The 26,716-nt window shown below is 38.0% G+C and overlaps 1 protein-coding gene across 1 annotated transcript in view; it reads left to right on the top strand.

The window, feature by feature from the left end:
* PDE11A (phosphodiesterase 11A) overlaps positions 1 to 26,716 on the top strand; it is a 420,363-nt gene that overhangs the window by 133,316 nt on the left and 260,331 nt on the right. The window contains exon 3 of the mRNA XM_004267363.3: positions 21,879 to 21,968. Coding sequence (XP_004267411.2) covers positions 21,879 to 21,968 — 90 coding nt within the window. The remainder of the gene's footprint in view (positions 1 to 21,878; positions 21,969 to 26,716) is intronic.

Here is a 26,716-nt window from a genome sequence, read left to right as displayed (position 1 = left end):
GGCTGTGACTGTGACTCTGACATTGTCACACAAATGCTGAAATACAACCAAACTCAAAGTAGACCAGGCATAGAAAACATTAACATTGTATTCTGGGAGAGCAAGGGAAAAAATAGTAAAAGAGCATTGTTTATTATGGCTCAAGACTCACTAATATTCTTCAGACTTCAGTCTGCCTAGTAAAACATGCGCTTGGCTTTTTTCTCTCTGTTGATACCTCACACTCCTCAAATGACATCCTACCCATCTCTTTCTATGGTTCCCTATGAGAGTATGTTAAGATAAATACATGGATATCTACTGAATTGCCCAAAAGAGTGCCAGGAGAAAATAAAGCAAAATTATACACAGGTGAGACAAAGTATGTTGACAAGTTATTTTATAAGACACCAAACGGAGCAGGTTGAGAGCTGATTAGGTATTCTGGTCTTTCTGACATGTGCTTGAGATGGGGAAGTCGGGCTGAGCTTCTTATTACTCCCTTTGGCCAATGTTAGTTGTCTTACTCAGTTTCACACTTCTGGTAGGTGTTATGGTCAGGGCCAGGACTCAAACCCAGATCTTCTGGCTCCAGAACTCAAGCTTATTCCGTCGGCGTGCCCTTGAGTAGCAGCTCTCCAACAGATCTGCCTCTGGCTGATCTTTCCCCAAGGATCCTGGGACACTGCCTGAGGCTGGTGGGGATAAGGCAGTGCCCTCCCCTCCCACGCCACCACCCTGCCTTGAGCATGGAAGGAATCGGTTTGGTTTGTGACGTCTTTTGGGTATTGCCTGCAATATGCTGTGTGTCATGCCTCTGGACAAATGCAACCTTGCACCTGGCATGGGCTAAGATGCCAATTTGAGGTGATCAATATTCACGTCAAAACGAAAGCACTGCCTTGAAAATTTCATACCTAGATGAACACAGTAAAATCATGTCTCACTGTGACATTCATTACAGCTGAACTACTCTGGTGTTCTGGACTAAGCAAATTTGTAGCTATTTTAGCTCAGTGATTCCCAGCATAAGGACTCCTCACCCCTAGCAGTCCAGGAAGGCAGTTGTGTTTGTAAGAGTTGGGGTGCTTGTTAGTGCTTGGTAAGAGGTGGGATCCATGAATAATTTAAACAGTTCAAAAAGACTAACAGAGACAATATGCTCAACCACGACAAGTCTACACAAATAAAACAAGAGTTTTAAATGTCTTTTGGTGGGAATTTTATCAATATTCTTATTGGAAGTCCTGATTGGCACTTATATATGTCTATGCTGAATAAAACAATGAGAAACAAATTATTAATAATAGCAAATTTAGAGAAAGATGAAGATTTTACAAGATAGTACCTATAAGGGGAAAAATAACAAAAGGTGTTCTTGATGGTGAAAAGCATGGGAATCAGTGGATTAGCCTGTGACTATAAGTCCCAAGGGGAGGTGGGCCTGGCTAAGAAGCCACAGTATAGGACTCTTCTTGATGTGCAAGTTCTAGAGCTTTTCCAGTTAAGTTTCAGAGACCAGTTAAGGATCCAGTCCTCTGTGGATCCTTACAGGTGCTAGTTGGCTCATGGATCCTCTATAGGATTCAGGTCACTGTAATCAGAGGAACCAGCATTTGGGTTTTGTTCAGGGTTCCCAAAGTGATTCTGGGCCTTGTATTAGTCGATGCTTAGGTAGTAGCTTCCTTATGAATACTTGTGGGATGAGATTTCCTCCCCTTTTTACTCTGCTCTGCATCACATTTCCATGTAGAGTAAGGATCAGGCCCTAGAGCTTGGTAGTTATTCAGTATTCTACTTTCAGCACTGATTGCTGCTTCTGCCTTTGACCTGGTCTTCCCCAGGATAAATACTGGGACTCATGCCAAGACAATATTTTTTTTTATCTTTCCTGATCTTGTTTTAGTTCGTTGACTACTAACCCAGATATTGGATATGGCTCTTGATTACCTGCAAGGTAGGCATTGTGCAGCTGCTAATGCATGCTTGCCTGCCTGCTTGGATGCATGCCTTTTACTCTAGAAGCATGTATGGGTTGTCTACTGCATGCACTGAGGAACTTGTTTAAAGAGTAAATTTGCCTCTAATACAGCTTTAATAATTGAAAAATTAGCTTCGGAAACACTAGTCATTTTATGACAAGCTACACAAATATAAAATGATATTGTGAGATAGCTGTTGAATTGTACATAATTAATTGATCAGTTTAAACCTCAAAGAATAAGCTTCAAATTGAGCAAAGAGAAATCTGAAGTATTAACTGCCAAATCACACATGTATGCTGACAAAGTGAACAGCCCACTCATTCTATCAAAGTTGTAAATGGTGTTTCAGTGCTGTTTCTTCTCAGGGACTTTATTTTGTGTATTGTAATCATATTTATCCTGAAACTTTGGTTTATTAAGTAAATAACTTTTACAAAAATGGGATAATTGTTCAAACAGCAGTTACTTATTTACAGATCTTACTGCCGTCTTTAGATCCCCACTTAGAAGCAGTCTGGAAGAAAAACAACACTGTGCATTGTGATTTCTGTACTGAGAGTTTGATGTGAGCTTGGGGAGAGGGGGAGCTTTAAAAAATTCTAAACAGAATTTATTCAACTATAAAATTCACTCTCCCTCCCCACACCTCCACATTCACCCACACACAACCTCCTGAAGAAGTTTGAGATTAAGTGTAAAAGAAACCCAAGACAATAGCAAGCATACAAATGTGAAAAGAAGGAGAAAGAAAACCACAGAAGCTGCCTCACAGGAATTATGAGCTGAAACAAGAGTCTTGTCCTTGTACAGAGGAAGTTCCAGGTTCATCCCACCAGGCTTTGCAATACTGATACAAGTATTTGTATCCTTTAAGCCAACACAAGTTTTGTCCTACTTGGTCACTTGTTAAATAATGAACTGCACTTTAGGGTAGAGTAGATCTCTGTGTTTCTTGTTGTGGTTAATTTATGTATTTATGTTTGAAATTTTCTATACATTATCTTAGATATTATTTTACAGACTGTGTTATTTATTAAATCATTCTCTTATTTAATTAGAAATATATTCCTTGAGCAGCCACTGTGTGCTAGGTATTATGCTGGAGGTTCAGAAACATGAACCTAATGCTCTTAAGAACCCAAGAATATTCTCAGGGATAGATTTCACATTTATGAAATATCAAATCAGAGAGGTAACACTGAGAATACTGTCTGACAGGAAAGTTACTGATAATTTTCCCCATTAATTGTAAAATACCTGTGTACACTTATTATTTTGGGCACTCAGCATCTTGGTAGTTGGGCCTTGATTTTCCTCTAGAGAGCTAACCCATCCTCCATTCTAAGTCCTTGTTTCTACCCCAAGCTCAATGATGGACATATGGCTCCGTTCTGGCCTAACAGAAGATTGCTTTTCTTTGGCTTCATGGATTGGTTCAGCAATGATCATGTAACCCAATTTGGGCCAGTGAAGGCCAGGCCCAGCATTCTTGTGCAAATAGGGAAAGGAAGCTCTACCAACATTGCTGAAATTTTACCTTGAATGATATCTAGAGCTACTGTGGTGTTTGAAAATAAAACCCACATGTAGGGGAGCTAAGAAGTAAGTAGGGACAGCATTTTACGAACTCATTTGAGCTCTGATCCAGTATCTACTCCTGTACTTTTTATTATGTGGACAGATAAATTTCTTTTTTCTGCTTGTACCAGATCCTGTTGGGATCTTTTTCACTTGTAACAGAAAGAGTCTAAAAGCTATGCTGTGGAAACATTTGTTGAGGTCCTACCTTGTGCCTAGGCCCTGTGCCAAGTGGCTGAAGGACACAAAGATGAGTAAGCCATTGTCTCTGCCCTCAAGCAATTCACAATCTATCCAGGGTTATAGATATTGATAAAACTGTACCATAATATAAAAGTGATGTATTAGTGGTATGTACAAAGAGCTATAAAAGTATGATGGAGTACCAGTTACTTGTTTGGTAGAGTGAAAGAGTGGCAGAGAGAAAATGGTAGGGCAAAAGGAAAGGTTCAGGAAAAATTCATCGAGATGATATTTGAGCTGGGCCTTGTAAAATAAGTAGAGTTGAACAGATGGACAAAGTGAGCAAGAATATTCTGGAATGAGGGAATAATAATGAAGAAAGACAGAGACATAAAACTTTATTATGCATAAGAGTGAATAACCTACTGTAGCTAGCATAGATGGAATATGGAGGGAGAAGAGTGCTGGAAGACAAGTCTAAAAAAATATGCTGGGGCTCGACTGTGAAGGGCTTTGAATGCAGGTCCTCTAGGCAGTAGGAAGCCATGGAAGAACCCTGAAGGTAGCTTGGATTGCAGTGGAAGTGAGGGAGTGGGAAGAAATGATTGAAGAGAAGCAGACAATGTTGAGAGATAAGTAACAGGTAAAATCAAAAGGACTTGGTGATGTGTTGGGTATAGGACATGGCTTCTAGGCTTTTGGATTCAACCCTTGTTTGAAAGGTGGTATCTTCACTAAGACACCACATTCCTCTTGGAAGAGAAATAAGTTGTTGAGGGTGGTTAATTGTGAGTTCTATCATGGATAAGGTATTTGAGGTCCTTTTAAGGTATATAAGACATGTAAATGAAAATATTGAGGAAGCAGATGGATCCGGGTCTCAAAGGAAAACTCTGGGTTAGAAATACAAATTTAGAGGTCAAAGGCATGTAGACAAGGCATGTAGATTGGTTCCAGGAGCCCCTATGAATACCAAAATCCATGGATGCTAGAGTCCCTTATGTAAAATGGTGTAGTACAGTAAATACACGTATTTAATATATGAATATATATATTTAATCTTCTAATATGTTAGGATATTTCCTATTTGTTTTCATAAGGGACTTAGATAAGTTTAATTTTTGTACTATTTTTAAAAAATTTTTTCTTTCTTATTAGTCATCCATTTTATACACATTAGTGTATACATGTCAATCCCAATCGTCCAATTCATCGCACCACCACCCGCACCCACAGCCACTTTCCCTGCTTGGTATCCATACGTTTGTTCTCTACATCTGTGTCTATTTCTGCCCTGCAAACTAGTTCATCTGTACCATTTTCTAGGTTCCACATATATGCGTTAATATACGATATTTGTTTTTCTCTTTCTGACTTACTTCACTCTGTATGACAGTCTCTAGATGCATCCACGACTCTACAAATGACCCAATTTCGTTCCTTTTTCTGGCTGAGTAATATTCCATTGTACATATGTACCACAACTTCTTTATCCATTCGTCTGTCGATGGGCACTTAGGTTGCTTTCATGACCTGGCTATTGTAAATAGTGCTGCAATGAACATTGGGGTGCATGTGTCTTTTTGAATTATGGTTTTCTCTGGGTAGATGCCCAGTAGTGGGATCGCTGGGTCATATGGTAATTCTGTTTTTAGTGCTTTAAGGGACCTCCATACTGTTCTCCATAGTGGCTGTATCAATTTACATTCCCACCAACAGTGCAAAACAGTTCCCTTTTCTCCATACCCTCTCTAGCATTTGTTGTTTGTAGATTTTCTGGTGATGCCCATTCTGACTGGTGTGAGGTGATACCTCATTGTAGTTTTGATTTGCATTTCTCTAATAATTAGTGATGTTGAGCAGCTTTTCATGTGCTTCTTGGCCATCTGTATGTCTTTTTTGGAGAAATTCTATTTAGGTCTTCTGCCCATTTTTGGATTGGGTTGTTTGTTTTTTTAATATTGAGCTGTATGAGCTGTTTATATATTTTGGAGATTAATCCTTTGTCCGTTGATTTGTTTGCAAATATTTTCTCCCATTCTGAGGGTTGTCTTTTAGTCTTGTTTATGGTTTCCTTTGCTGTGCAAAAGCTTTGAAGTTTCATTAGGTCCCATTTGTTTATTTTTGTTTTTCTTTCCATTACTCTAGGAGGTGGATCAAAAAAGATCTTGCTGTGGTTTATGTCAAAGAGTGTTCTTCCTATGTATTCCTCTAAGAGTTTTATAGTGCCTAGTCTTACATTTAGGTCGTGAATCCATTTTCAGTTTATTTTTGTGTATGGTGTTGGGGAGTGTTCTAATTTCATTCTTTTACATGTGGCTGTCCAGTTTTCCCAGCACCACTTATTGAAGAAACTGTCTTTCCTCCACTGTATATCCTTGTCCCCTTTGTCATAGATTAGTTGACCATAGGTGCGTGGGTTATCTCTGGGCTTTCTATCTTGTTCCATTAATCTATATTTCTGTTTCTGTGCCAGTACCATATTGTCTTGAGTACTGTAGCCTTGTAGTATAGTCTGAAGTCAGGGAGTCTGATTCCTCCAGCTCCGTTTTTTCCCTCAAGACTGTTTTGGCTATTCAGGTCTTTGTGTCTCCATACAAATTTTAAGATCTTTTGTTCTAGTTCTATAAATATGCCATTGGTAATTTGATGGGGATTGCACTGAATCTGTATATTGCTTGGGGTAGTATAGTCATTTTCACAATGTTGATTCTTCCAATCCAAGAACATGGTATATCTCTCCATCTGTTTGTATCATCTTTAATTTCTTTCATCAGTGTCTTATAGTTTTCTGCATACAGGCCTTTTGTCTCCCTAGGTAGGTTTATTCCTACGTATTTTATTCTTTTTGTTGCAGTGGTAAATGGGAGTGTTTCCTTAATTTCTCTTTCAGATTGTTCATCATTAGTTTATAGAAATGCAAGAGATTTCTGCACATTAATTTTGTATCCTACAACTTTACCAAATTCATTGATTAACTCTAGTAGTTTTCTGGTGGCATCTTTAGGATTCTCTATGTATACCATCATGTCATCTGCAAACACTGACAGTTTTACTTTTTCTTTTCCAATTTGTATTCCTTTTATTTCTTTTTCTTCTCTGATTGCCGTGGCTGGGACTTCCAAAACTATGTTGAATAATAGTGGTGAGAGTGGACATCCTTGTCTTGTTGCTGATGTTAGAGGAAATGCTTTCAGCTTTTCACCATTGAGAATGATGTTTGCTGTGGGTTTGTCATATATGGCCTTTATTATGTTGAGGTAGGTTCCCTCTATGCCACTTTCTGGAGAGGTTTTATCATTAATTGCTGTTGAATTTTGTCAAAAGCTTTTTCTGCATCTATTGAGATGATCATATGGTTTTTATCCTTCAATTTGTTAATATGGTATATCTCATTGATTGATTTGCTTATATTGAAGAATCCTTGCATTCCTGGAATAAATCCCACTTGATCATGGTGTATGATCCTTTTAATGTGTTGTTGGATTCTGTTTGCTAGTATTTTGTTGAGGATTTTTGCATCTATATTCATTAGTGATATTGGTCTGTAATTTTCTTTTTTTGTAGTATCTTTGTCTGGTTTTGGTATCAGGGTGATGGTGGCCTCATAGAACAAGTTTGGGAGTGTTCCTCCCTCTGCAATTTTTTGTAAGAGTTTGAGAAGAATGGGTGTTAGCTCTTCTGTAAATGTTTGATAGAATTCACCTGTGAAGCCATCTGGTCCTGGACTTTTGTTCTTGGAAGATTTTTCATCACAGTTTCAATTTCATTACTTGTGATTGGTCTGCTCATATTTTCTCTTTCTTCCTGGTTCATTCTTGGAAGGTTATACCTTTCTAAGAATTTGTCCATGTCTTCCAGTTGTCCATTTTATTGGCATATAGTTGCTTGTAGTAGTCTCTTAGGATGCTTTGTATTTCTGCGGTGTGTGTTGTAACTTCTCCTTTTTCATTTCTAATTGTTTTGATTTGAGTCCTCTCCCTCTTTTTCTTGATGAGTCTGGCTAATGGTTTATCAATTTTGTTTATCTTCTCAAAGAACCAGCTTTTAGTTTTATTGATCTTTGCTATTGTTTTCTTTGTTTCTATTTCATTTATTTCTGCTCTGATCTTTATGATTTCTTTCCTTCTGCTATCTTTGGGTTTTGTTTGTTCTTCTTTCTCTAGTTCCTTTAGGTGTAATGTTAGATTGAGATTTTTCTTTTTTCTTGAGATAGGCTTGTATAGCTATATACTTCCCTTTTAGAACTGCTTTTGCTGCATCCCCTAGGTTTTGGATTGTTGTGTTTCGTTGTCATTTGTCTCTAGGTATTTTTTGATTTCCTCTTTGATTTATTCAGTGATCTCTTGGTTATTTAGAAACGTATTGTTTAGGCTCCACGTGTTTTTGTTTTTTACGTTTTTTTCCCTGTAATTGATTTCTAATCTGAAAGCATTTTGGTCAGAAAAGATGCTTGATATGATTTCATTTTTCTTAAATTTACTGAGGCTTGATTTGTGACACAAGATGTGATCTATCCTGGAGAATGTTCCATGCGCACTTGAGAAGAAATTGTAATCTGCTGTTTTGGATGGAATGTCCTATAAATATCAATTAAATCTATCTGGTCTATTGTGTCATTTAAAGTGTGTGTTTCCTTATTAATTTTCTGTCTGGATGATCTTTCCTTTGGTGTAAATGAGGTGTTAACGGCCCCCACTCTTGTTGTGTTACTGTTGATTTCCTCTTTTAGAGCCTGTAGCAGTTGCCTTATGTATTGAGGTGCTCCTATGTTGGGTGCATATACATTTATAATTGTTATATCTTCTTCTTGGATTGATCCCTTGATCATTACGTAATGTCCTTCCTTGTGTCTTGTAACATTCTTTATTCTAAAGTCTATTTTATCTGATATGAGTATTGCCACTCAGCTTTCATTTGATTTCCATGTGTATGGGAATATCTTTTTCCATCCCCTCACTTTCAGTCTGTATGTGTCGCTAAGTCTGAAGTGGGTCTCTTGTAGACAGCATCTATATGGGTCTTGTTTTTGTATCTATTCAGCAAGACTGTGTCTTTTGGTTGGAGCATTTAATCCATTCATGTTTAAGGTAATTATCGATATGTATGTGCCTGTTACCATTTTCATAAGTGTCTTGGGTTTGTTTTTGTAGGTCCTTTTCTTCTCTTGTGTTTCCCACTTAGAGAAGTTCCTTTAGCATTTGCTGTGGAGCTGGTTTGGTGGTGCTGAATTCTCTTAGCTTTTGTTTGTCTGTAAAACTTTTGATTTCTCCATCGAATCTGAATGAGATCCTTGCCGGGTAGAGTAATCTTGGTTGTAGGTTCTTCCCTTTCATCCCTTTAGGTATATCATGCCACTCCCTTCTGACTTGTAGAGTTTGTGCTGAGAAATCAGCTGTTAACGTTATGAGAGTTCCATTGTATGTTATTAGTCATTTTTCCCTTGCTGCCTTCAGTAATTTTTCTTTGTCTTTAAGTTTTGCCAATTTGATTACTATGTGTCTTGGCATGTTTCTCCTTGGGTTTATCCTGTATGGGACTCCCTGCACTTCCTGGACTTCGGTGGCTATTTCCTTTCCCATGTTAGAGTTTTCGACAATAATCTCTTGAAATATTTTCTCTGGTCCTTTCTCTCTCTCTTCTCCTTCTGGGACCCCTATAATGCGAATGTTGTTGCGTTTAATGTTGTCCCAGAGGTTTCTTAGGTGTCTTCATTTCTTTTCATTCTTTTTTCTTTATTCTATTCCACAGCAGTGAATTCCACCATTCTGTCTTCCAGGTCACTTATCCGTTCTTCTGCCTCAGTTATTCTGCTACTGATTCCTTGTAGTCTAGTTTTCATTTCAGTTATTGTATTGTTCATCTCTGTTTGTTTGTTCTTTAATTCTTCTAGATCTTTGTTAAACATTTCTTGCATCTTCTCGATCTTTGCCTCCATTCTTTTTCCAAGGTTCTGGATCATCTTCACTATCATTATTCTGAATTCTTTTTCTGGAAGGTTGCCTATCTCCACTTTATTTAGTTGCTTTTGGGGGCTTTTATCTTGTTCCTTCATCTGGTACATAGCCCTGTGCCTTTTCATCTTGTCTATCTTTCTGTGAATGTGGTTTTTGTTCCACAGGCTGCAGGATTGACTTGCTTCTGCTGTCTGCCCTCTGGTGGATGAGGCTATCTAAGAGGCTTGTGGAAGTTTCCTGATGGGAGGGACTGGTGGTGGGTAGAGCTGGCTGTTGCTCTGGTGGGCAGAGCTCAGTAAAACTTTAAACCACTTGTCGGCTGGTGGGTAGGGCTGGGTTCCCTCCCTGTTGGTTGTTTGGCCTGAGGCAACCCAACACTGAAGCCTACCCAGCTCTTTGGTGGGGCTAATGGCAGACTCTGGGAGGGCCAAGGAGTACCTCCCAGTACTTCTGCTGCCAGTGTCCTTGTCCCTTGGTGAGCCACAGCTGCCTCCCACCTCTGCAGAAGGCCCTCCAGCACTAGCAGGTAGGTCTGCTTCAGTCTCCTATGGGGTCACTGCTCCTTCCCCTGGGTCCCGATGCACACACTACTTTGTGTGTGCCCTCCAAGAGTGGAGTCTCTGTTTCCCCCAGTCCTGCCGAAGTCCTGCAATCAAATCCCGCTAGCCTTCATAGTCTGATTCTCTAGGAATTCCTCCTCCCGTTGCCAAACCCCCAGGTTGGGAAGACTGCCATGTGGCTCAGAACCTTCACTCCAGGGGGTTGACTTCTGTGGTATAAGTGTTCTCCAGTTTGTACGTCACCCACTCAGCAGTTATAGGATTTGATTTTATTGTGATAGCGCCCCTCCTACCATCTCATTGCGGTTTCTCATTTGTCTTTGCATGTGGGGCATCTTTTTTGGTGAGTTCCAGTGTCTTCCTGTCAGTGATTGTTCAGCAGTTAGTTGAGAGCATGTCCTTCTACTCTGCCATCTTGAACCAATCCTCTAAAATGATCTGTTCTATTTTTATTAGTATATGCTGTCAGAATTATTGTGTCTTCAGAAAATATTTGAGGGTTTTCTGTATTTCTCTGGATTCTGGAATAGTTGAATAGCTTATGAAGTACCTTGTTCTTGAAGGTTTGAAAGAATTTTCCTATGAAGACATCTACACCTGACACCTTTTCTGAGAATGATTCCATTACAACTCTCTCTATTATTTATTTCTGTGGTGACTGCTTTACTCAAATTTTCTCATTCTTTTTGATTCAATTTTGTTAATTTATATTTTCCTTAAAATTCACAACTTGCCAATATATAACTTTTCGAATATATAAGCTTAGGGTTGTGTGGAGAGTCTATTATAGTTCTTTTATTTTTTTCTTTGGCTGTGATTATATTTTCTTTATCATTTCTGTTTTAATATATTTGTGGGGTTTTCCCCCGATTCTTTTTTTTTTTTTTTGCCCACGTCGTGCAGCATGAGGGTTCTTAGTTCCCCCACCAGGGATCGAACCCGTGCCCCTGCATTGGGAGTGCAGAGTCTTAACCACTGGCTCAGCAGGGAAGTCCCTTTTTCCCCTGATTAAACTAGCTAGTGATTTATGTATGTTTTATTGATTTTCTCTACAAGGACCTTTTCTGGAATAATTTATCAGTTTTGCTGGTTGTTTTCCCATTTATTATTTTCAGATTTTATTTTTATTAATTCCTTCCTTCCATCCATTTCTTTGGGTTTGAATTTTTGTTCTTTGGCTTACTCATATGGAATCTACCCCTGAAAATAAATAGTTGAATTTTGAAGAGAAACAGCACCTAAAGGAAGCGATGAGACACTATTGCCGACTGGCTGAACCTGGTTGAAAGTGGGAAGTGCTTATGGGGGCAGTAACGCATGATGGTTTTGAAGATTGCTTCCTAGCTTGTCAGCTAGACTGTTCTAAGATACAGAATGAGAGACCTTGGCTGAACTACTGATGAACCACATGGAATGCTTCTCCCTCACCTCTTTGGATTGATATGCCACTCTGGTAATAAACGATTAGCCCTTCCAAATTTCTCTTTGTTGTTAGGCCAAGCTTTAAGCTCTCTCTGTGTTCAAGGTTGTCCATTAAGAATGTCCTGAATTTACTAGGTACCAGTTCTGTATTTTAGTTGCATAGACACAACTTACAAGGCTTTTACAGTTATAATATTCATTTTAGAGTCCTATTACATTAATTAAATATTAATGCTCTAAGCATATTTTTCATAACCTTCTCTGTTTCTTCTCCACTGGAGAATATTGCCGGAAATTAAAAAATAGTGTGGTTTATTATCCATGTCATTGGTGTTGCATTTTGATGACAAATTATTTTTGGAAAATGAAAAAAGATAGATAACTAGAAGAATCCCCTCTGGGTCTCATGCATTACTGTGAATAGCAATTTTATATTTCCTCACTATTCTTCCTGAGATTATTACATATCTTCCATAAGCATCTATAAAATACTTAGCCATAGTCTTAAATATTGGAGATACTTTCTGAAGAGCTTCTAATGAGATTTTTTAAAAATACTGTGTGTGGTGTAAAAATGCTCATACAAAAGTAGTTTAAAAAAAACCTGGTTTTTAATATGTGTAAGGCCTTTATATAGTTTCTTACCTTCTTTACTTATGACAACAGGAAACATTGGGATGAACAGTCAGTGTGTTTAAACTCATGACTTTTCTGGATGGGAAACCTGAGGTTAATGAGTTCTTGACACATTGTAAGGATGAGAGTGTCTTGGCTACAGTTAAAATAATTCAGAGATGGTGAGGGTTGGTAGTGCTGAGCCAGAGAAGCTCAATGGTATGGAGATGGAGGCTTCAAAAACTGCTGAATTGCTATGATGTGATTATGCCTATTTATGGACAACAATCCAAGAGGACTTCAAGGGTTTGGAACTGGGTGATTAAATCATTAATGGTTCTTTTGGCACATGGGGCATTTTGGAGAAGGAAGCTCTTTCTTCAGGAAGAGAGGGGGATTGAAATGACAAACTTGGTTGTGGAATGCTGAGTTTAAGGCAGTAAACAGACTTCCAAGTTGAAATGTCCTGTAGGCAACTGGTGATGTGGAGCTACAGCACAGAGAAAAGGTCAGCACCAAAGCACCAACTTTGAGAATCATCCCACAGGTTACCATTGAGACACAGGTAAGAGAAAGAGACTTTGGCACCTATTTAGTTAATAAGGTTGAATTCAGAGTTGAGTTCAATTTAGGACCAGCAATGCTAAAATTAGACTATAAGATAGAGGAAGCAAATGTTTTCAGAACTCAGGTTGGTGGATCAGGGTCAGAAACTCCAAAACCTAAACCTGAGAAATAGCAGAGCGGGGCTGAGAGGAAATGGGGTAGGAAAATAGGAGAATGAAGTCAGAGGCAAAAGGAATTAGCCATGGACCGAAGTGCAAGAGTGAGGTAGGAGAAGCAAGTAAGCCGGAGGAAGTTTCTCAGCTACCTTAAATATCTGGCTGTACCAAGTTTGTTGTCTTTTCTAGCTAACTCTTGGTCAAAGGTTAATCCTTGCATGGCCAACCCACCTTATTTTGTAGGATTCTTATATTGTATGAATAAATCAATCAGAGGGAAATTGTAAAAAACGAGGATTAGAAGGCCAAAGACTGAATCTGGAATTATAACTTAAATGGGGGAATCAGAAACACAGAAAGAGAAATAGGAGTGTATAGTACATGGAAACCAAGGTTTTAATATCTAGCTGGTGATCAAGTGTTAAAGGCTTCAGAGAGAACTTAGAATAGTTGATGGATCTTATGATCTTGTGATTGGAAAGTTATAGACAATCTTCCTGTAGACTGAAGGTTGTAAGCTAGAAGGTAGGATGTGAGGACCTGAAGACAAGCAGATGTAGGTCACACAGTGAAGATGGAAACAGCAATACCAGGTGAAGGGGAACACATTCCCCTTTGAAGGGAGAGGAGAGGAGTTGGACACAAGAGACAGAAATGATGATGATAGAGAGGAAGGGCCTAAGGTCTCTCAGAAAGGACAGAATGAAAAACTCCAGCAAATGACTTGCCTCCACAGACAAAACATGCCTTTTTCCTTGGGCCTAGGAAAAAAGATATCGTCCTGTGTGGACTGATATTGAGATAAGGTCGAGAGTAGATGAGGAAATACGTTACAACTTTGTATTAAGCCTAAAGTTCTCTGGAATCAGAATAGAAACAAACAAAAAGTCTGGTTAAGCTTTATACAGAAATAACATATGATAAACAGATAAGCTCCAGACTGGGAGAAAATCTTTGCAAAACACATAGCTATAAAGGACTAGTATCCAAAATATATAAAGAATTAAAACACAACAATAGCGAGCAACTCAATTTAAAAATGGGCAAAAGATCTGAACAGATACCTCACCAAGAAAGATATACAGATAGCAAATAAACATATGAAAGGATGCTTAACATCACATGTCACGAGGGAACTGCAAATTAAAACAACAAGGAGATACCACAACACACCTGAATGGTTTACAGCAGGCTTTATTCAAAATTGCCAAAACTTGGAAGCAACCAAGATGCCTTTAATAGGATAAACAAACTGTAGTACATCCATATAATGGACTATTATTCAGTGATTTAAAAAAATGAGCTATCCAACCATGAAAAAACATGAAGACACCTTAAATGAATATTGCTAAGTGAAAGAAGCCAATATGAAAAGGCCACATACTATATGATTCCAACCATATGACATTCTGGAAACAGCAGAACTGTGGGGTCAGTAAAAAGATCACTGGTTGCCAGGGGCTTGGGGAGAGGGAGGGAGGAAAGAATTGACAGAGCAGAAGGAATTTTTAGGTCAATGAAACTATTCTGTATGACATTGTAATGGTGGGTACATGTCATTATACATGTGTCAAAACACATAGAATATGCAACTCAAAGATTGAACCCTAATGTAGACTGTGAACTTTAGTTCATAGTAATGTATCAATACTGGCTCACTAATTTTAACAAATGTGCCACACCTAACGTAAGATGTTAATAATTGGGGACACTGTGTATGTTGCGGGAGGGAAGAAGGTATATGGGAAATCTCTGTGCTTTCTACTCAACTTTTGGGTAAAACTAAAACTGCTCTAAAAAATAAAGTCTATTAATTAAAAGAAAATTTTAAAGGAATGAACTACTGATACATGTTATAACATGGATGAACCTTGTAAACAGTATACTATGTGAAAGCAGTCAGCCAGACACAAAAGGCCAAATATTATGTGATTCCATTTATATAAAATGTCCACTACTTTAAGAACCATGAGTTATAAAAAACAAGGCGCTAGATAAATGAGATGGCTAAAGGAAGTATTGTGCTGCTAATAGGAAGAAATCATGTGACTGTGTTTCAAATGTAAAGAAAAATGTATGTATTTCTCATCAGAAAATAGTCTAAGAGAATTTTTTCTGTTCATACATTGATTGTGATATAATAGAATTTTTCTAGCATCAGGGTGTTGATACCATGACTAAATTACTATATAGTGTGTCTTCCTGCATTTATACCTATGCTTGGTAAGTGGAGAGATCATAACAATATTAATAGTTAAGACTCAAGAATGCCTGGATCAAAATGTAGCTTAAACTGATTTCTTACAGGAACTTTGAGTTACAAAAACGAATGGAGCAACTGGGCAGGCTGAGATATGTAGGTCAACCTACTTACAAAAATAACCTTGACAGAGTTACATAGGTAGATATTGCTGTAAATTTTTCTTCACACAGTGAGAAGGAGTAGGCCAAGTTTACTGAGCCATGATATCTATTCATCTTAGACAAAGCAATCATAGCTTGTAGACCCATTGGACCATATCACATAGATGGCAATTGCTAATTATCAAGAAAGAGTCATGATTTTCAAAAATGAAAGATGGTTAATATTCTTAGAATATAAAGAGTCCTTACTAAGCAATAAAGATAGATGAATGTCCAGTAAGAAAAAATAAATAGGGCACATTAAGAAAAAAAGAGATAACCAAGAAATTATGTAAAGTGTTCAGTATCACTAGTAATCTAATGTAAGTTGATACAAAAATGAGTATTGATTTAATTGATCATATAGACATAATTTTAAAAGGATAATAATACCCAATGTTACATGAGAAGGGCATCACTTTTAGTGGGGATATAAATTGGTAGATTGTTTTTGGAGGTTGGTTTGGCAGTAGCTCTTAAGTTTTTTTTAATGCACATATTCTGCAACCTTAAAATTTCACTTCTAGGACTCTGTCCAACAGAAGTATTGTCCAGGTGAACAAAGATATATTTGTAAGAAAGTTTATGGCAGTGTTACTTGTAATAAGGAAAAATTGGAAACAATGTGAACCTCTACTAATAGGTACATCCACCCCCTAGAATATTAGGCAGAGATTAAAAGAATTAAGTAACTGACAATGATTTCCAAGATATATTGCCAGGTGAAAAAGAAGGCATAGAACATAACTTACAGTGTGATCCCTATTGTGTTTACCACCACCCTAAGACTAGATATTATATGTATGCAGTTCATAAAAAAGTACCCAGAAGAATACACTGTAAATGCTAATAGCGGTTGTTCCTTGGGAGAGGAGTGGGTAGCAGGACAGGAAACGAAGGGGGATCTGTAGTTATTTTAATGTATGTACTTCTATACTGTTGGATTTTTTTAAACGAAAACTAAAAATGTGTTTATTGTTAGGAGTTATTTAAAAGTGTACACACATCAATGAATTAACAATAGTAAATCATGCAGAATACTGCCTGATTCAGAGGAAGTGCCATGTAAACGTGTGTTAAATAAATAAGTTCAAATATTAGGGCTTTATTTTAAGAAAATAATAATGGGATGTGCAAAGATTTAATTGCAAGGCAACCACTAATCTACTTTGTTTCTCCATGCATTTTCTTTTTCCAGACTACACAATGGGATATTTTTGCATCCATAAAAATTGGCCATTATAAGTGATAGTTGGTTATAAAAAGTGAAAAAAGCAGATAGCAAAATATTACATACAGGATTATTATTATTATATAATACACCTATTCGAGTTTATGTGAAGAGAGAAAGAGAGAGAGGAAAAGTTGAATGATGGTCTCCAGAATGTTAATGATGGTTACCTCTGAGTGGTGGAAATACGAGTACTTTTATTTTCTGTTGAAATCTTATGACAATCCAAATTATCTTAGAAAGAACACAGCTTCTGAAATGGGTTTTCCCTTCGATATCTGTGAATAAGTGGGTGGGAATTTAGAACTGCCTGTGGACATAAGAGGGTTATTTTTCTAAAGTCTCGGGGGTGGGGAATGGGGTCACATAGAGATAAGATTATTGGTTGATGTGATTAGTACCTGCATGATTCAGGTGCTCAGCGGACCACAGCCTCTAAAAAGTCCAAGAGAGTATTTGATGTTGTACAGCTACTTGCCAGGAATTGGACTCGACCAGTCTACCGTGCAGAAGCTTGTCCTCTTGTGGATATTTTAGCCAATACTAGCTTCAAGGAGAGAGGTGAGGATAGGGTGCTCACTCCAATTCTTCTGGGGGCCCAGCTTTAATACCTAGGGGCAGGAGCAGAAGCACTTACATCCCCCTCTCCTACGAAGAGAAAGTGGAGGACCAGTGAACCTTTCCTTCCTCATTTGCCATCTTGCTCTCCTGCATCTTTTGTGAATACAATTCTCCTCCCACCCCATTCTCTTTATGAGTGTTAATTCCTAAAGTGGACAGTTGCAAAAAAATATGTAATTGGATCATCTACTCCATGCCAATGTTTTTTGAAACAAAGTTGGTACTTTATGCCTCTGTGTATTTTTTGGAGACTTTTCTTCAAAGAGGGCACAGCTCTGAGAGAAAAAGGCATGCTTTAGCCAAGAGTATATACTTTGGTGTGATCTGACAAGATGCATTTGTTATTCTGATTCTCAAAATAAAAACCCGACATATTGTCTTTACTGAATTTGCATAGAAACAAAATTACAGTGAACTAAACTATACCTCTGGTAGCAGGAATTTCCTCTGGAGTTCCTAGAAAACTTCAAACTAATTTTTTACTATTTCAAATATTCTATTTCTGAAAGATGTAGAAGATGTTTCATTATGTGAAAATACTGTGACTGTTTCCTATTTTGATAACTTATTTTCCAAATTACTCTACTTGAGGAGTTTATTTAGCTTTTGAATTACAATTATTAAATAATCCCCAGTTCCAAAATCAGTGTGGCTTGAATCAGTGAAGCTTTGCCTTATAGTTAATGCCTGAGGGCAGAAGTGACTTGAGAGCACAAATCTCAGGGTCTGCACAGAGAAAAGAGGTGTTGGTGGGAAATCCCCTCACCCATTAATTTGGCTGACAGTGATGTGGCCCCTCCAGCTGTGTTGCTTTCAGGAGTGGGGTCCATAAAGGGGATGGCCCCAGGCCCCTCACTGTGAACCTCCAGTGTAGACCTCCAGTGTTCTTTAATGATATATAATTGGACCAGACCAGACCATGGGGCTTGAATAGCCTTACTCTGTGGTCTGCAAGTTTGAAAGTGCTCAGTACCTACTGTCTTTCTTTAGGATATTGATGGACAGTCCCAGTGCTCAGATTTTATGCTTATTAGTGATACTTTTCATGAGTTTCCAGGGCTAAAGTGACTTTTTCACACTGTTTAATGATTTTCAGTTTAACTACTTTTTTGAGTGGGATGTTGTAAAGATTAATTAGCCAATGTTCATAAAGTGCTTTCAAGCTGAAAAGTGCTGCACAAGGGTGTACAGACTCATTAGCTTCTTAGTCATTTAAGGCTTTTTAGATCTTTTGGCATTCAGAAACTAGATGGTGAAGGCCAAATTAGTATTTTTTCTTGGAGGAGGGGAATTTCAGAAAGAGCAGAATAGAACAGTATATCTTTTTCTAAAAAAGACATCTTTTGCACTGGAATGGACAAAAGATATAAAAATATTTTTATTTTTCATTATCTCCTATTTCCATAATGCTTCAGCTTCTTCTTATTCCCTTCTTTCAAAATGTATTTGACCACTTCTCCTGCACATTTATTTAGAAATTATATAGATTGTCATATAGTTATCCATAATGGAGCTGAGTGTGGCCCCAGAGTGTTGAATTGTTGTGCCAGTGAATGACACAGTATAGATCATTCCCTTGGTAAGTAAAGACCCCCTCTCAGTTTGCAGTGTGTCATGAAGGTATGTATCGTCTCCATCAATAGTAATCTTCAGTTTTATGTGTGTGTGTATATATATATATATATATATATATATATATATATATATATTTCACATGTTCCTTTAGTCATTCTCTTCTTCCTACTTGCTTGACCTATAAACCACATTATATAATACTTGGCCCCAGAAGGCAACTAAAGGAAGGAAGGAAGGAAGGGAGGAAGGAAGGAAGGAAGGGAGGAAGGAAGGAAGGAAGGAAGGAAGGAAGGGAGGAAGGAAGGGAGGGAGGAAGGAAAGAAAAGAGGGAGGGAGGGAGGGAGAGAGGGAGGAAGGAAGGAAGAAGTGGAAAGTTAACCATATCTTCTCTCTTCCACCTCCATCATAGTCACTGTCTCCACGGTAGAAAAAAACCCCCAGAAAACTGCAAGGAAGGTGCTCAGTGTGTGTGTAAGTGATGTTGAAAGTGGTCCCATTCTGGCTAAAGGCAGGGAAATTCTGGCAGTATATCTGGCAGCTTTAGGTCAACAGCTTTATACGACTTACCAACATACTTCCTAAGGCATGAGGGGGACTGGCAGGAAGAGCGGGTGACAGAAATAATATCTAGTTCTAGAAGGCAACATGTTGTAAGGAATGATCACCAGTTGTAGAATGTGATGACCTGAGTTCCTTTGTAGGTTTGAGCAAGTTTCCTGGGTTTCCTGATCTCTAAAATGTACATAATGTTCCTCCATGAGGAGGTGATGTGAGATTCAAATGAAGAAATGAAGTGAGAGTGTCTGACACATAGCAGGTCCTCATTAAATATTAGTTTATTTTGAATCAGAGTCAGTGAAGGAATTTATCCTGAAAATATCTGTAAAAATCAATTCATTGATTTTTTTAACCTCTATTCAATACCTTAATTCTCCCTTCTTTAAAAGTGGGGTCTCAGCTATCACCTCACACCTATCAGAATGGCTGTCATCAAAAAGACCACAAATAACAAATGTTGACAAAGATGTAGAGAAAAGGGAACCTTTGTACACTGTTGGTGGGAACATAAATTGGTGCAGCCACTGTGGAAAACAGTATGGAGGTTTCTCAAAAAGCTAAAAATAGAACTACCATATGACCCAGCAATCCCACTCCTGGATTGATATCTGAAAAAAGCAAAAACACTAATTCGAAAAGATACATGCATCCCAATGTTCATAGCAGCATTATTTACAATAGCCAAGATATGGAAACAACCTAAGTGTCCATCAACAGAGGAATGGATAAAGAAGATGTGGGGTGTGTGTGTGTGTGTGTGTGTGTGTATACACACACACACACACATACACACACACAATGGAATACTACCCAGTCATAAAAAAAAGAAATGAAATTTTGCCATTTGCAGCAACATGGATGGACTTGGAGGGCATTATGCTAAGTGAAATAAGTCAGACAGAGACAGACAAATACTGTATGATATCACTTACATGTGGAATCTAAAAAATAAAACAAACTAGTGAATATACCAAAAAAGAAGCAGACTCACAGATATGGAGAACAAGTTAGTGGTTACCAGTGGGGAGAGAGACAAGATAGGGGTAGGGGATTAAGAGGAACAAACTATTATGTATAAAATAAGCTACAAGGATATATTGTACTACACAGGGAATATGGCCAAAATTTTATAATAACTATGAGTGGAACATAACCTTTAAAAATTGTGAATCACTATGTTGTACAACTGAAACATATAATATTCTGCATCAACTATATCTCAGTAAAAAGTGGGATCTCAGCATTCACTTCTACAAAATTCTGAATTACTTTTAGGGACACTGTCAGAGTTGAGTATGCCCAGGTAGCCAAAGCAAGATTTTAATAGGAAAGAAATGATAGGGATTGTGAAGTGCCAATCATCTTTTGTTCACCTCCAGCCCCTCTACAAAAGCACCTCCCACTCCAGGTAATTCTGTTCTGGGTATCCCAGGGGTGTCTCACGCTTGCTCCTGGGTGGATCTACCTCTGCTGTTTGCATCCCTCACCCACCGTGAGCACTGCACTGCCCTCTTCTGGGCATGGCAGGAACTGCTCGGTTTTGCTGCTGCCTCTTGACATGGCATCATGGTGCGTGTGAGAGAGAGAGAGACAGAGAAAGAGAGAAACTGACTGTTATATAAAACATGCCCACATGCCCGTTTCCCTCTACTTTAGAAAATCCCAAAGCGTTGTCTCTTTTCACAATGTCCTACATTGTGAAGAGTTTATAGAAAGAATTCTTTCGGTTTTTACTTGAGACATTCTCTCTCTCTCTCTCTGGAATCAGAGATTCTGGAGATGAATTTGAGTGAGAGTGCCAGGAATTACTGAGAATCCCTAGACCTAGACCCGCTTTGATAAGAAAATCTTTGTTAGGATCATGCCCATCGCACGTGGCTGTTTCTTCCCATAGGAGGAGTGCTCTCTTAAAGGGTACCCAGCCTTTCCTGGGTAGTTATAGCAACAGAGCAGTGGGTTCAATTTGAACCCTTCTGCATGAGGCTCTTAGGCCCTCTGGCGCCTATGTTCCTACTGGGCCCATCCTAACAGGCATGCTTAAGTCTGTAGCTGACAGAGTTCTAGCGTCAAGCTGAGATCCCTGCTGTGGATACATATGTGCAAAGAAATTGGCTTATATCCTGCCTACCTCCAAGTGTGAGTATGGGCACTGCCTTAAATTCTAAATATATCAGACTTCATTTACTCATTTTTCATTGATCAAGGAAGGAATACAAAGATGATTTAGACACAGTTCCTGTATCACAGCCATCACAGTCTGTTGCTTCACTTTATATCTTCATAGATGTGACTGTCCCTAGTTAAAGCTTGACTGTCCCTAGTTAACTCTGAAAAATATTCCTTCTGAAGTTAAGATACTAGTATCAACAACACCATACTCAGTCTCTGTGGTTGAAAAGATAGTATTGAAATCAGGCATATGAAGGAAATGTGAAATTTAGTTCCATATTTTTATGTTTTAATGTTCATAACACTCTCTTTGCCCCCAGGTTATGCAGATGTATCTTCCATTTTGCGGAATTGCCATATCTAATGCTCAGCTATTTGCTGCCTCAAGGAAAGAATATGAAAGAAGCAGGGTGAGTAGAAAGAAACATTGCTGACAACCCTCAAAGCTCTCTTTCAAGTGTCTGTGAGTCATTATGTCTTTTAAAAACAGCGGATGATCTTTGAATAGTCCAGGAATCCTTTTTATTTGTATAATCCTTCAAGTCTATGGTTGAAGATCCCCTTTAAGCAATAAACCCAAATGGAAGTGGATATAAATTCTCTGTTGTTGTTTGCAGGAAATAGCTTCTTTTAAAAAGGAAATTAATTTCACATCTATACTTCAAGGCAGCAGATATATTCTTGCTTACTTATAGCTTTGAAACAATAACACAATTTAGTGATTTTTTGCAATTTAGTTCCCTTAAGAAGCAAGGTATGTTACAAATGATTTCACCCCACCTCACAAATTTTGAATTGAAAGTTTACCTGGAAGAGCATCACAAGGTAACTGGACAATAATGCTACAAACACCATCTTATAGATTATAAAGAAACTCACATAGAGGGATTGATCTCATATACCTTCACCAATTATAGGGTTAAATAGTAAAAAACAAAACAAAACAAAAACAAAGACTGGTGCTCAAATAATTGCAAAATGATCAAATACAGATTAAATTATATTAGGCTCACTATACTTTTAAATATAGGGAAGTTACTGTCACAATTTAGAAATATGTTTAACAAGAAGATGTTCAGAAAGGTTAGAAACCCTCAGTTAACTGGTAATCAAATTGATTAAAAGTTTCATTTGCTAAGCATTATGATTTATGAATATTTCACAGGGGACAAGTGACAGCTACAGCTATCTTCTTTAGCACAGCATACCACCTGTTTTCTCTGACTTGGATCCTGTTGTCATCTTTAGCCCCATGTCTTACCATTCTCCTCCTTTCATTGGACATCCCAGCAATACAGTCCCCAATTTCCAGAAAACAGTCTGTTTCACTTTCTCATTCCCTTAGTAATATTTCTTCCTCTGCCTTCAATGCCTTATGTCCACCTTCTTCCTCCCACTGCTTTTGCCTTGCATTTCCTTCAGGACCCAGCTCAGTCTTCCATTTAATCTTTCCTTTGCTTGTTGTTTTGCCTTATATATACCACCACTGTTTTATTGTGGGCACTTACCACACTGTATAATATGTATTGATGGCCTTCCTCTCCAACTACATTTTAAATTCCTTAAGGAACACTTCATGAATTATGAATCTTTGCATCCTCATGTATTCATTTACACGCTCAACAAGTATTTATTTTGTGGTACTCTTCAGACACTGTCTGTCCAAAGCCCCTGCCTTCATAGAACTTACTATTTTAGTGGGAACTGTAGATAAGAGACAAACGAGCAAATAAAAATTAATATAGTATCAGGTAGTGGTAAGTGCTATAAAGAAGAATGAAGTGAGGTAATGGAATACAGACTGGTTGCTGAAGGATAGTTTCAGAGGATGTTTATTTCAGAAGGTGATCAAGAAGTGTCTATAGAGAGATGATATTTGAGCAGAGACCTGAATTAAATGAAGGAGTAAAGCCACACAAAGATCTGGGAAGAACATTCCAGGCAGTGGAAATATCAAGTGCAAAGGCCTTGGGGTAGGAGAAACCTTGGTCCATGTGTCTAGAGAGCAGAGAGGAGAGACCTCAAATAGCCAAAACAATCCTGAGAAAGAAGAACAAAGCTGGAGACATCACACTTCTTGATTTAAAACTATACTTCAATGCTATAGTAATCAAAATAGTATGGTACTGGCACTAAAAACAGACGCATAGACCAATGGAATAGAATCAAGAGCCCAGAAATAAACTCATGCATATATAGTTAACATCTCTTTGACAAGGGAGCCAAGAATACTCAATGGGGAAAAGGTAGTTTTTTTTCAATAAATGGTGTTGAGAAACCTGGATATTCACATGCAAAAGAATGAAATTAGACCTGTATCTTACATCACTCACAAAAATTTCCTTGAAAAATATTAAACACTTAAATGTGAGACCTGAAACTGTAAAACTCCTAGAAGAAAATGTAGGGGAAAAGCTCCAATGATTTTTTTGGATCTGATATGAAAGCTCAAACAGCAAAAGCAAAAATAAAGTGGGACTACATCAAACTAAAAAGTTTCTTCACAGCAAAAGAAACAACACAATGAAGAAGCAACCTACGGAATGGGAGAAGGTATTTGCAAATCATACATATCAGTAAGGGGTTAATATCCAAAATTTATCAGGAACTCATACAACTCAATAGCAAAAAAAAAAAAAAAAAAAAAGTAATCCAATTAAAAAATAGGCAGAGGATTTGAATAGGCATTTTTCCTAAGAAGACATACAAATGGCCAATAGACACATGAAAAGATGCTCAACATCATTAGGGAAATGCAAATTAAAACTACAATGAGATATCACCTCATACTTGTTAGAATGGCTATTATCAAAAAGATAAGCGATAACAAGTGTTGGTGAGGATGTGGAGAAAAGGGAACCCTCTGTGCACTATTGATGGGAATATAAATTGGTATAACCATTACAGAAAATAATATGGAGGTTCCTCAAAAAACTAAAAATAAAATTACCATATGATCCAGCAACTCCACTCCTGAGTATATATCCAAAGGAAATGAAATCACTAGCTCAAAAATATCTGCACTCCCATGTTCATTGCAACATTATTTACAATAGCCAAGACATGGAAACAACCTAAGTGTCCACTAATAGATGAGTGGATAAAGAAAATTGTGATACACACATACACACACACAATGGAATGTTATTTAGCCATAATACAGAAGAAAATCCTACCACTTGTGACACCATGGATGAAACTTGAGGGCACTGTGCTAAGTGAAATAAGTCAGACAGAGAAAGACAAATACTATATTATCTCATGTATATGTTGGATCTATGGAAAGCAGAACTCAAAGAAGCAGAGTGTAGTATGGTAGTTGCCAGGCATTGGGGTGTGAGGGAAAAGAAATGTTGGTCAAAGTATACAAACTTCCAGTTGTAAGATGAATAAATTCTGGAGATCTAGTGTTCAGCATAGTGACTATAGTTAATGATACTGTATTATGTACTTGAACATTGCTGAGAGAATAACTCTTAATGTTCGTACCACACAAAAAATGTAATTATGTAAGGTGATGGGTGTGTTAACTAACCTTAGTGTAGTAATCATTTTGCAATATATAGGTGGATCAAATCATCACATTGTACACCATAAACTCACACGAAGTTTTATGTCAATTATATCTCAATAAAACTGGGGGGGAGGAGAAATAATGTGGTTGGTCAGTGAGAAGTGAGAGATTATACAAAAAAATTAGCAGTAAAATATATAAGGCTTACTGATATTGGAAATGAGTGAAAACGACTTTAGGCTTGTACAGGTGGCAAGTAAACAGTTGGATACAGGAATCTAGAGTTTTGGGGAGATGTGAAGACTCGAGATTAATATTTGGGAACCATCAGCATATAGATGGTATTTAAAACTAGGCTACAGGTGGGGAAAATATATGGGTAAGAAAGGGAAGAGGTCTAAGGATGAGCCCAGGAGCAAAAAAGGTGATAAGAAGAAGGAGGTGGGGAAATGCAAGTGACATCAAGAAGCAAGGAGTATTCAGCTGTGTGCAAGGCTTCCAATGTCTGTTGAATTGCATGTCATCCTAGATTTTCTTCTTTTTTTCTCTTATTTTGGAGCTAGTCTGCATTGTTATTTGTGAAATTTTTATCACTTGTTAGTAAAGCAGAAATTTTTAATTAGAAACAATAAAATTACTATAATGTAATTTGTCAGTGCAAAACTCAAGGCACAATTAGTTTTTCCTCTGAGATAAAAGTTCTTGTATATGGGTCCCAGAGACCCCATCCATGCAGTCCCAACAAATTGAAAAGTTAAATAATTGTTCAGTTAATATGATCCATCTGAAGAAATAGTCTGGATGATTAAGGAAATAATGTCCTCTCCCTTAATAACAGGGGATTTTGTTGGTAATTATGCAGACAGTTGCCTCATTTTTGTTTTGTTTTGTTTTTGTTTTACGGTACGCGGGCCTCTCACTGTTGTGGCCTCTCCCGTTGCGGAGCACAGGCTCTGGACGTGCAGGCTCAGCGGCCGTGGCCCACGGGGCCCAGCCGCTCCGTGGCACGTGGGATCCTCCCGGACCGGGGCACAAACCCACGCCCTCTGCGTCGGCAGGCGGACTCTCAACCACTGCGCCACCAGGGAAGCCCGCCTCATTTTTAATGTTATATTTGCACATGAAATTATCGCACATTGACCTCTTACAGTGATTTGCTGTCCAAATGCCAAATGGACAGGATACATTTAAAACTTTTTTCACCTCCTGGTGTTTCTCTTTGCTTTGGGTTCATAGAGCAATGCATGGCCCTTAGCCATAGTCACAAGCTCTCTTTAGAGAAAGCGCTACCCAAGATATTGGGTCCTATTTTAGATGCTCAGTGAACTAGACTCATTTCATGGATCTCTTAACTCATTCAAATGCTTTTCCACCTGAATAGACTCAGAGAAGGAATATGCACATGTTTCAAATGGTTTCAGGACAAATCAAATTCATTACCAAAGTTGAAAATTAGTCAACACCATCTACCAGAATAGATGTGAATTTGAAAACTCATGAAATCCTTTTGTGACAGGTCAGACTGGAGAGTGCACATCTTATTAAATTCTATTGAATAAAGCAGGCTCTGGTCAATTCACTGGCTGTGTAATTTTCTGATTGCACTCTTATAGAGGCATAATATCTGCCACCTGTAAATGGCCC

This window comes from Orcinus orca, chromosome 7 (assembly GCF_937001465.1).
Source record: "Orcinus orca chromosome 7, mOrcOrc1.1, whole genome shotgun sequence".
Classification (NCBI taxonomy): Eukaryota; Metazoa; Chordata; class Mammalia; order Artiodactyla; family Delphinidae; genus Orcinus; species Orcinus orca.
The sequence above is the reverse complement of the archived record's forward strand: the minus strand, read 5'-3'. Positions and strand labels throughout refer to the sequence as shown.